At 38.2% G+C, this 12,066-nt stretch overlaps 1 protein-coding gene across 1 annotated transcript; it reads left to right on the plus strand.

Moving 5' to 3' along the window:
• Window positions 1-30: 30 nt before the first annotated feature.
• LOC139945613 (cell division cycle protein 16 homolog) lies at window positions 31-11,986 on the plus strand. The gene is made up of 16 exons (XM_071943028.1): window positions 31-162; window positions 680-734; window positions 1,485-1,582; window positions 2,790-2,828; window positions 3,267-3,401; window positions 3,708-3,867; window positions 4,742-4,836; window positions 4,985-5,118; window positions 6,049-6,128; window positions 6,921-7,041; window positions 7,733-7,858; window positions 8,121-8,273; window positions 9,070-9,195; window positions 9,530-9,665; window positions 10,123-10,213; window positions 10,502-11,986. The coding sequence occupies exons 1-16, from the start codon at window positions 88-90 to the stop codon at window positions 10,621-10,623; spliced, it is 1,746 nt and encodes a 581-aa protein (XP_071799129.1). The 5' UTR covers window positions 31-87; the 3' UTR covers window positions 10,624-11,986.
• Window positions 11,987-12,066: the final 80 nt, after the last annotated feature.

Consider the following 12,066-nt stretch of genomic DNA (forward strand, 5'->3'; position numbering starts at 1 on the left):
CCCTACCCACATATATAATACGTGTATTCTGATTGGCTGTTATAAAGGTCATAGTTCATATTGTAATGGCGGGCAAGAATAATCAAAATGAATGACAGAAAAGGTACGGAAGGACTTGATGTTTGCAAGTTACGAACTTTAGTGAAATCCTACATCGATAAAGTAAGTATAAATTATTATTAAGAATATACTGATAATATCTGGAGAATATTGGTTCATAAAATTGCTTGAATAGTTGAATAATCTAACACCAAAGTCGATCGTGAGTTACTTTTTTTTTTGATCGCAGTTTTCTGTAAAGTATGGTTCCCACTTTCGTGCACGGCAGTGCAGTTAATAAATAAACCCACTTGGTGGCACCAGTCTATTTTTTCCCCAAAATGCAACAATTCTTTTACATTGGAAGGGGGGGGGGGGGGGGCAAGGTGTATTTTTATAAGACAAAAAAAAAAAATAGTTGTGACACTCTGAAAATCTTTTTGACTAATTTAACATTTGATCAGTTGTTTTTCGAGCAATGTGTATTTTTCAATTTATTTCCATTATGATTTTTTTTCAATAATAATTATTTTTTACTTAAAAAAAAAAAAATGAAATTCAATAAAACAACCAAAAAAGATAAAGTAAATGAAATAATTAAACTGAATATATTTGTCATTTTTAAAATCCCTTTCTTCAGCATCAATATGAAAGTGCACATTTCTGGGCGGACAAACTTGTGTCATTATCAGACGGTAGGTGTTTGTTTCATATTTAAAAGTTAAAAGTAAAAAATTTCTTTTTCCAACCATAGAGTAAGGACAGAGACTTTATGTTCCAACAAAGTCTGAGTCAATAGAAACAATTGTCTACATACATTGCCCCATGCCCTTGCCTTGGTACCAAGGAAAAATGGCTAACTTCAAAGCGTCAGGACAATAACAATTTTTTTTACTTCGGATTTGAACTGCTAAAATTTAGACAACAGGCTCGGTTTTTTATATTAAAAAAAATTACTCAAATAATTATCTTATTTTTTATATTTAAAGCCATTGGACCCTTTTGGTCAACAGTGTTGTCCAAGGCCCACACTTTGTGTACCACAACTTCTATATCAAATAATAAACCTGTGAAAATTTAGGCTCAATCGTTCATCGGAGTCGGGAGAAAACAACGGAAAAACCCACCCTTGTTTCCGCGCGTTTCGCAGTGTCATGACATGTGTTTAAAATAAATCCGTAATTCTCGTTAACGAGAATTTATATTGTTTTGCTGTTTTCTCAAAAAGTAAAGCATTTCATGGAATAATATTTTAAGAGAAGTCTTTCACCATTGCCTTCTGTAAACCCTGTAAGTTATTTGTAAATCTGTGAATTTTTTTTTTCTTTCTGAACCGAAAGGATCCAATGGCTTTAAGTGAAAAAGTGGCTGTTGATAGCATGTTTTTTGTTTGTTTCAACCCAATACAATTGTATGAATTTCTATTTCCACTCATGGACTCGTAGAGGACGTAGTTGATGTTTATTGGTTAGCGCAGACTCTTTATCTGACGGGACAATATCATCGGGCAGCTCATCTACTTCAGAGTAAGAAACTAGACAAGGTTAGTGAAATCTTGTTCGGTAGATTTTTGAAGAATTGAGATTAAAGCAGCTTCTGAATCAATCTTTGGCAATACAAGTAATGAAGAAAAGTAATTCATTGGGGTGTCATGGCTGAGCGTTCAAGTGCACTCGACTCAAGCTCGGGGCCCAATTTCATAGAGCTGCTAAGCACAAAAATTTGCTTAGCATGCAATTTTTGCCTTGATAACAACAGGATTACCAACTAAATTTCCACATGATTTACAGGATAAGCAAACAACAGCTGAATACCAGTAACAAGCAATATCCAACAAATGGAAATTTGGTTGGAAATCCTATTTTTGTCAAGGAAGAAATTTCATGCTAAGCAAATTTTTGTGCTTAGCAGCTCTATGAAATTGGGCCCTGGTCTTGATACTGAACTTAAAGGGAGTGTATACCTTTGGTAATCACTACAAAAACTCATGACTATAAAACTTACAGTGTAAGAGGCACTGCAGCTGTTGACAGTGTAAAACAATTTGAGAAATGCTTCCCTTCTAAGGAAAGTTGTTTTTATTTAGAGAAAAAGGTTAAAAAACGTTTAGTATACAAATTTACTGGTTGAGACCAAGACCAAGACCCCAGGGGCCAATTTCATAGAGCTGCTTAAGCAAAAAAATTGCTTAAGCACGAAAATAGCTGGCTTGTTTTACACATATTACTGGCCAAAATTTCATGCCATTACATTGCTTGTGACTGGTATTTAGCTGTTGTTTACTTAGCATAACAATTGAATGGAGTCTTGGCCGGTAATCTGATTTTACTAAGCAAGGATTTTTTTGCTTAAGCAAAATTTTGTGCTTAAGCAGCTCTATGAAATTGGGCCCAGGCCTGATGCTTAGGGCTTGAAAGGGAAAGGGTACCAATGCACTGTCTCCTAAGTAAAACTTACATCTGTGAGGAAATTGTAACGTTTCTATTGGAATAGTTCTAGGGGCACCAAGGCAATGACCAGGTGCAACAATGGCAATTACCATAGTGATTTGTATTGTAATGTATCACGTTTAACTTAGCAACTCTGATTGATTTGCAGTTAGAACCAATCTTAGATCTTTGTGAAATCGGCCCCTGGTTTCCTTGTGAGCTCTTTGGTACTTTGATCAGGCAAATATTTCTAAGAGATTGTTCACTTTATAGCTGACTTAATAACAAAGTGTTTGCAATTTTGTTCTTAATATTTTGCAGGCCAGCAAGGCGTGTCAGTTCCTGACGGCAAAATGTCATGTAAGTTTAAATTGCAGTTTTTTAGTGATTCAATAATAACAATAATGTCCATTTTTAATGCACCGTGTCGTCTAAAGGACACTGTTGGTGCAGGCACCTGCAATAGTGAGTGAGCCTACAGTGCAATAAGTTACATAGATGAAAATTTCATGCACCAAAATATGTTTTCAAAAGAGTTTTGAAGCTGGTATATAGTGACTTGTCGGAGATTGGGAGGAAGTTCATTCCATAGTGATGGCCAGAGTGTAAGAAGGACAGGGTTCCCCATGAGTGGTGTGTTCGTGTATTCTTAAGAAGTTTGGTGTCAGATGATCTGAGCTGCCTGGGTGGTGCATGAATATATTTTTTGATAAAAAAAAGACACCCAAACACTTATTGCTATGTCAGAGACATCAGGAAAGGGAAAGATTCAAGAGGTTGTTTCTTTTATCTTCGTAGGCAGCCGTCAAGGAATGGGAAGATGCTTTGAACATCTTGGAGATGTCGGACAGCTCAGTCAAGACGCCGGGGAAAAACAAAGATGAGGACATATTCACAGATAGCAGCGACACGGAAGGAATCCCACTCCAAAATGTAATACAGCTTCAAAGTATGGTTTTCTCTCGATGATTTTTGTGAAATTCTAAAAAAAGAAAAAAAGAAGAAGTTTGTTTTATTGGCTGAAATTGACACGTTATCAGCATGCAATTCTTTCATAGCGTCCCGATATGCTAGTTGGTAAAATTGGCCTTTGAATGAAAACTTCCTGTTGTGTAAGAATGTGTGCTTCAAACTTGGGTGATCAAACAATGCAGTCAACAGCGGTTGTTTATGTCCAGACAAGTTGGTTGCGAAGTTAACATTTTTTGTTGGTCTCCAATCATTGTGTTCCTACGCTAGGTCGAGAGCTCAATATGTTTACTACGAGGTCAGATTTACGAAGCCATGGAGAACAGAGTCCTGGCTGCTGAAAACTACCGTAGGGCGTTACAGAAAGACCCGTACTGCTTCGAAGCGTTTGAGTTGTTGGTCAAACATCAGATGTTGACGGCTAGTGAAGGTCAGTGCAAATATCTTTTCTTGTTTCAAAGACGCTCCAGTGATGTCGTCTCGAGAACCTACCCGTTATCTAAACCACTATCACCCAATGAGCCACTTGCCACTACAGGGAGCTATCATTCCTGTATCCGCTATCAGCATAGGAACGTCTTGGGTTAGCGTTTCGAGGCATGATAGCAATTACAGGCATGATAGCGCCCTCTAGTGACAAGTGGTTTAGATAGCGGTTAGGTTTTCATGACTACATCACCGGAGTGTCTTGAAACCAAGACTAATCTTTTCTATGCCTCAAGGGGCCTTTCAGAGACTGGGCATGTCCTGGCCGAACAATTTCAATTGCATTTGCTTGGGGTGCCGTGGGTTATTTTGAGGCATGGTGTCTTGGCCGAGCGGATAAAGCATCGGACTCAAGTTTTGGTGGTTCATCAAGATGTGGTTTTGAATCCCAGTTGTGACATTTATGTCTTGGAGAAAGACACTTGACCATTGCTTCTCTCCACCTAGGGGTAAAATGGGTACCTTCGAGGGCAGAGATGGTTTGTGTGATTTATCAGCTTGGAGCGCGGTAACTCGCAGCACCGGCTGTATACTCCCCAGGGAGCTGAGATAGTTTAAGGAATGAATTAAGGCCCAGTGACCAGGGGTAGTAATGTTGGAAGCCTTTTGAGGAATCTTCGGGCTGTGATAAAGTGCTTTGAAAATATCGCTTATTATTATATATTATTATTATAAAAGAGGAGGAGATTGTTTCATTGAGATCATCTGTAGGCAAATGGGCCTTTTGGAGCGAAGGTTAGCAGGTATTTTTATCGAAGGGAATCATTTAGTTCAAGATTGGCTGCAAATTAATAATTTTTTTCTTTTTGTCATTGCAGAGAGGTCTTTGTTAGATTCACTTCCTCTGACTAAGAATTGTCGACTTGCGGAAATGGAGGTGGTGAAAAGTGTATATGAGACTATCCTAAAAAAGGTTTGTGGAGTTATATATGTATTACACGGCTAGGTAGAGCTGACAAAATAGTCACAGACAGAGTTCATGTTTTGTGTGATCAACCATTTATAATAATAATAATAGCTTCTACTCTTCATCTATGTCAACTTGGTTTTTTTCTACTCAGTATGACAAGCCATCAGAATCCACGTTACCCGTTTGCCTTGAGCCTTTAAAGGACAACATGGAGGTAGTTACAGCGCTAGCAGAGAGGCATTACTACAATTGTGACTTTAGGACGTCACACAAGATCACATCAGAGTAAGAGTTCAGTTAGTTTTCAAAATGTTGCTTATTTATCTTAAAAGGTTTTCAGTGGTGCCTACTTTAACTGCAATGAGTGCTAGCTATCTATCTTTTATTAACTATTACATATAATTGGTAATGGAACCACGGATGCCTCATTAGTGAACTTAAAGGCACTGGACACTATTGGTAATCACTGTTAGCATAAAAACTAACTTGTTAACGATCAATGGAGAGCTGTTGATAGTATTAAACATTGTGAGAAGTGGCTCCCTCTGAAGTAACGTAGTTTTCAAGAAAGAAGTAATTTTCCACTAATATATTTGAATTTGATTTCGAGACCTCAGAATTTGATTTTGATGTCTCGAAATCAAGCATCTGAAAGCACACAACTTGTGTGACAAGGGTGTTTTTTCTTCCATTATTATCTCGCAATTTCGAGGACCAATTGAGCTCAAATTTTCACAGGTTCAAATTTTGTGCATATGTTGAGGTGCACCAAGTGAGAAGACTGGTCTTTGACAAATACCAAAGGTGTCCAGTGTCTTTAATGGACCGTTCCGGCTTTCTACTAAGCTCCGCCCACCACGCACGTGAGCAAGACACGTGTACGAGCACTCCCAATGACATTCTGCACGATTCTGCCGCGCGTGCCAAATATACGCGAACGCATGACCGAGTTTGTCTAACCACAATCATTGCTGTTATTGGTCAAATGGGTGAACGCGCACAGTTTGATTGACAGGCCGGATCGGTTCATAACGGTAGCTCACAAGCCTTGGGAAACCTACTGGTTTGTGTATGATCCTGTTAAGTCCACTGTTTGGAAAAGGAATTACATGAAGATAACAGGTGTTAGTTGTTAGACGAAAAGGATGTGTAATTTTAGCTTCTTTCTTAAATGGAGCATTCTCGTAACGATATTGTTTGTTTTCTTTCTTGCAGAGTTTTAAGTAAAGACCCCTATCATGGATCGTGTCTACCCCTGCACATCGCTACACTAGTAGAGCTCCGGAAATCTAACGGTAAGTTAGCACGGGTGGCTCGTGCATTAAGTATTTAGTACTTTGAAAGTTCCAATGGAACTTACGCCTATACGGGCGGTCCAACTGAACAGTCCGATCGGTGGCCATGCGGATAAGAGCACTGGACTCAAGTTGTAGGGTTTCTGATCAGCAGAGTGTGGGTTCGAGTCCCAGTCATGACACTTAACTACTATTGCTGCGTTCCTCATAATGGGAGATAAAGCCGTTTACCCGTATGTTGTTTAATGCACATTAAAAAAAACAGTGCACTTATTGTTAAGAGAAAGGGTTCACCCCAGTGTTCCTAGTTTAATTGGCTGCAAATTGTGCAACAGCACTTTGTAAAGGATTAGGTCTCATACTTCAAAACATAGGACGGCATATCTTGTCGGATAAAACTGAATGCTGAAGCGCAATTTCGCTCGCCCCCAGCGCCTTGCTCGCCCCCAGCGCCTTGCTTTAACCAAAGCAATGGGATGGGCAAACGCATCATGCACGCTCATTGGTTTAATAATGCGCAGTCCCATAATACATCACACTCACACTGCACCATATTTCTATGCACTGCACGCATGACGTACTTCCTGAACAAGAATCTGTGCAAGCTGATTAGCCCATCCCAGCGGTCCTGGATAGACTGGGCGCTGGGGCCGAGGGAAAAGCGCAATGAGTGTGTTTGAGTGACTGATTTAAGCGCTATATAAGAAGCAACTAGTAAGATTGTTCGTAAACCATATGCTCTGTGGATTTTTGTAAACATTTTCCCCCTTTATGTCTCCCTTTTCTTGATAGATTTATTTTATCTGGCCCACAAGTTGGTTGATTTATACCCCAGTAAGCCAATCTCATGGTTTGCCGTCGGCTGTTATTATTACTTAGTCGGCAAGAATGACTCAGCACGAAGATTCTTCAGGTAACCATTATTATTCTTTAAAGCCATTGGACCCTTTCGGTAAGCAGTGTTGTCCAAGGCCCACACTTTGTGTACCACAACTTCTATATCAAGTAACAAACCTGTAAAAACTTAGGCTCAATCGGTCATCGGAGTCGGGAGAAAACAACGGAAAAACCCACCCTTGTTTCCGCGCGCTTCGCCAAGTCATGACATGTGTTTAAAATAAATCTGTAATTCTCGTTAACGAGAATTTATGTTGTTTTGCTGTTTTCTTAAAAAGTAAAGCATTTCATGGAATAATATTTCAAGAGAAGTCTTTCACCATTGCCTTCTGTAAACCCTGTAAGTTATTTGTAAATCTGTGAACTTTTTTTTTTTTTTCTGAACCGAAAGGGTCCAATGGCTTTAATATGTAGTTACCTTTTATTGATATTGTTTATTTTTTAAATATTTTATGTTCTACTGTTATTTTATTGTTTGGAAGTCATTTTCTTGGCATGAACTATTTTGTTTAAACTTGTTTTTTCCTCATGGTGTGGCGAATCGAGGCCAAGCAGCCTAGTTCACCTGACCCAAGCTTGTTTATTTTTACTTCCTTTTTCTACCTCTGGTTCTTCAGACCTGTGTATTCAGAAATAACTTGGAACGTTTACGTCTCAAAGTTTACAACTACATTTTGTTAAACTTAACTGTGTGTATTTCTCTGTAGTAAAGCAACAACACTAGACAGGTTGTATGGCCCAGCCTGGCTAGCCTTTGGTCACTCATTTGCTGCAGAGGGAGAACATGACCAGGCTATGGCGGCTTACTTCACTGCATCACAGCTCATGAAAGGGTAAGTTCGTTTCGCAATAAATCTCCTAATTTTAATAATAGTAGCTGGTTCTTATATACGGCATTCACAATAACGTTTCAATGCGCTTTAATTATCCTGGTCATTGGGCCAATAACGATTCTTTAATCTTTCTCAGCTCCCTGGGGATTAGACAGGTTTGTGGTGCTGTGGTCTTGTGGTTGTTTCTTCTACATTCAAGCTTTCTAAAACTTCATGTTTGCTTCTTATCATTGATTTTGTTTTTCCTGTTCATGAAATTCAGATGTCATCTTCCGCTCCTGTTTGTGGGACTGGAGTACGGACTGACCAAAAACTTCAAACTGGCGGAGAAGTTTTTTGATCAGGCGTTGGCGATTGCTCCAAGCGATCCGTTTGTCCTTCATGAGATGGGGGTTGTTGAATTCCACAACGGAGAGTAAGTTCATCAATTATAACGAAACAATCTTCATAAGACGTAGGTTTTCAAGTTTTCCTAGGGAAAGTCTGTTAAAGTGGAAGATAGCTGGGACTACTACTTTTGCTTTATTGGATCGAGGGGTCTTCTCATTATTCACTGTACTGCTGCAGAGCGAGTTCTTTGTTGCTCTAAATGTTTCGACTAGCTTGCTCTAGTCATCATCAAGAATCAGGAGACTGAAGAGTGTTTGAGATGCTGGGTCTATTTGATAAGGATTTAAAGGTTTCAGTGTAGAGTTAGCACTGCTCTGACTGGTTCCTCTGAAAATAGAACTGTGTTTAGAGGGCCAGAGTTATTGTGTAGGTTGACCATTGTATGTGAGTGCCTTGTGCAGTGGGAAAACATTTAAAGGGTCTAGGTTAAAAAAAAAACCACAATGTTCACAGATTTACACTAAACTTACACAGTTTGAAGATAATGATAGTCGAAAGCTTCCCTGAAAATATTACTTGCTGAGGTGCTGTAGTTTTTGAGAAATGTATAAAACAATGTCATGAAAATAATTTTCGTCTCAGTTATCATGAGACGAAAATTATTTTAGCATGTAAAAACTTATTTTCTTGACACCGTTTTACTCATTTCTCAAAAGCTACAGCTCCTCAGCAACTAATATTTTAAGGTACACTTTCTTCTATCGTTATCTTCAAAGTTTAATGTAAATCTGTGGACATTGCGTTTTGTGTACCCAAATCCTTTAAAAGGAATTTGAAAGTTCTGTTAACCTAAGGATTATTATTTTGTTTTTCATTTGCAGTTGGGATGAAGCGGAGAAGTACTTCATGAAAGCTTTGAGTATCGTTCAGACTATGGGAACTCATGATCTTCCTGAGAAGTGGGAACCTTTACTCAATAACCTCGGACACGTCAGCAGGAAACTCAAGTAAGTTCAATCTGTCTGAGTTTAGTAGGATTTGAAACTTTTGAGTATTTCATGAAAGCTTTGAGCATTGTCAGACTATGGGAACTCATGATCTTCCTGAAGTATTTAATATAACTGAAGTACCTAATTCTGATTCTTGGAGGGATTACATTTAAAAAAATTATTTCTTTTATAAATTTTACTGGGATTTGATTAATTTAAATTAAATTAAATTATATTTAGAGCTACTTTGTTATGATTAGTCTAGTTTTGTAGATCATTTATTTCAATACACTTGATTTTATTAGTTTCTTATTGATTATATTTGATTGAATTTGATTTGATGTGATGACAGAAAGTACGATCAATCGTTGGATTACCATCGGCAGGCTTTGGTTCTCTGTCCACACAGTCCATCTTCATTCTCTGCTATTGGTTATGTTCATACTCTAATGGGAGACTTTAGTACGGCCATTGATTACTTCCACAAGGTAAGGACAGATTAATGAACCCTAAATAAGAACAGTAAAGCTCAGTTTATACTTTCTGCTGAAAAAGCGAATCGAAGCTAATTTTGACGTCACAAGGCTTTTTTCGCAGAGACATCACAAACATGTGTGTTTACAACACCAACAATCACAATTTCTTGATTTGTGCAATTAATATTCATAGACGTTAAACCAATGTTAGTGTGAGAGAGATTGGCTGTTGCCAGCTTGGTGTTTATATCCCTGTGAGGGAGTTTGCCGAGTTCCCTTGATGGGAAGATCACTGAAACAAACAAACAAACAAACAAACAAATCATTTGTTTTCTTGTTTTTAAACCATCTCAGTGCAGATGTCTCAGAGACCAAAAACAATAATACTTCAAAATATGTAAAGCAAAATTATTCATTTTAAAATTCTGACCCTCTTTTCGAATTTCTAAATCACTTTGTTTCTGTGCAGGCTTTGGGCGTCGGTAGACGGTACGTCTTCTCAGAAACAATGCTGGCCAGAGCTATTGAACAATACATCTTAGAAACATCACCAAGTGATGGTAAGTATGTGTAGTGGTTTCTTGAGTGTCATGTGAAGACTCCTGTTTTCCAGTAGTCTCTGCGGTTTGTAGGCCATGTATTCTCCAACACCCACTTTTAAACAAGGTTAATTTATGGCTGGTAAAAACCTTGTCCTGCTGGGCATCCTGGACTAATTTTGACAAGGTCCCTAAGATTGTTCCTACCGTTCTGACAAGGTCCCTTAGTGGGTTGAAATAAATGCACCCTTCCCTAATCCAAGATGCATGCATCACATCTTGAAACAAGACGCTTTGTTTCTCTTGCAGGAGGCAGTATTGACATGTCTGAACTGGTCACACCAACTGCTCCTAAAGAAGAGATGATGATGACAAAGGATGACACCTCCTCAAGTCTCGACATTGAGGTTGAGATGGAAGATAACGACTGATGACATCATCATGACATCATCTAGTTGAATAATGTTCCCTGGAACTGTAAGCTTTACCCTCATACTGTCTGACTTCACTGTTATCCACTATGGTTTTGAATGATAGATAAACTATGCAAGCCTGCAATATGATATCATATGGTGAATGCATCTACACAGTACACAGTCAACCCTCCTACTCTCTGACCGTTTAACAATATCCACTGATTAACTACACCAGCTTGCAGTAAGTCATGTGGTAGATGCGCCACACAGAACACAGTCAATCCTACCACTGTCTGACCTTCCAATACAATCCGCTGTGTTTTAATGATAGATCAACTGTTCCAGCCTGTAGATATGATATCATGTGGTAAATACATCTATACAGTACACAGTCAACCCTCCCACTGTCTGACCATTCAATATCATCCAGTCCTCTTAAAATATAGTATTAAACTGTGCCAGCCTGCATGCGGTGAATGCATCTACAAACGGCCGGCCAACCCTCCTATTGTCTGACTGTTAATCTGCCGAATAAAAACTACTAATAATATTGTTCACTAATTTTGAAGTATAGATAAACTACACCAGCCTGCGATGTGATATCGAACAATCAGTTTCCATCAGGTTTCATGAACTGCATTGTGTAAAAAAAAACGAATTAATTTGGAAATAACCAACGATGGATGAGTTTAATTAGAAGAACAGATTGTATTTCCATCATCGCGGGGTACTCTGTTGCCATGGTGATGATGAAAGATAATAAAGGAAACTATCGTTTATAATTAACTAGCTTCAGATTTTAAAGACATGCTAAATGAAAGCTTGAGTGTCTACTCATTGTGTAATAAAAGTTTCTTTGATTGAAGGTATTATACAGGATTGATAAAAATATAAAACATTGTTTTATTAATATTAGCTTAAAAGCTTTCTAGTAATGAAGTTAAAGGGAAGGTACACGTTTGGTAATTGTCAAAGACCAGTCTTCTCACTTGGTGTATCCCATCATAAGCATAAAATAACAAGCCTGTGAAAATTTGGGCTCAATCGGTCATCGAAGATGCGAGAAAATGATGAAAGAAAAAACACCCTTGTTAGACAAATCGTGTGTTTCAGATAAGAATAAAAGACTTCTAGCTAGAAGTCTTTTATTATTTTAGTGAGAAATTAACTCTTTCTCAAAAACATGTTGCTTCAGAGGGAGTTGTTTCACACAATGTTTTATACTACCAACAGCTCTCCATTGCTTGTTACCAAGTCAGTTTTTAAGTTAATATTTGTTTTGAGTAACTACCAAACGTGTACATTCCCTTTAATACTAGAAGCATTTTTTTCTGTGAAATGTTTCCCTCTGAAATGAAGTCATATTCAAGAAATGCATCTTTATTCACATGGCAACCACTTTTTTTCTGAGGCCCATTACCAAGGGAATATCCTGAGGCAGTTACTAGTCATAAGGCA

This window comes from Asterias amurensis, chromosome 12 (assembly GCF_032118995.1).
Source record: "Asterias amurensis chromosome 12, ASM3211899v1".
Taxonomy (NCBI): Eukaryota; Metazoa; Echinodermata; class Asteroidea; order Forcipulatida; family Asteriidae; genus Asterias; species Asterias amurensis.

What these genes read in the sequence shown, in the direction of transcription:
- LOC139945613 (XM_071943028.1), top strand. Translation starts at nt 88, where the DNA reads ATGAATGACAGAAAAGGTACGGAAGGACTTGATGTTTGCAAGTTACGA. An exon ending in TCCTGACGGCAAAATGTCAT is followed by an intron (nt 2,829 to 3,266) that starts GTAAGTTTAAAT and finishes TTATCTTCGTAG; the next exon opens with GCAGCCGTCAAGGAATGGGA. An exon ending in AAGGAATCCCACTCCAAAAT is followed by an intron (nt 3,402 to 3,707) that starts GTAATACAGCTT and finishes TTCCTACGCTAG; the next exon opens with GTCGAGAGCTCAATATGTTT.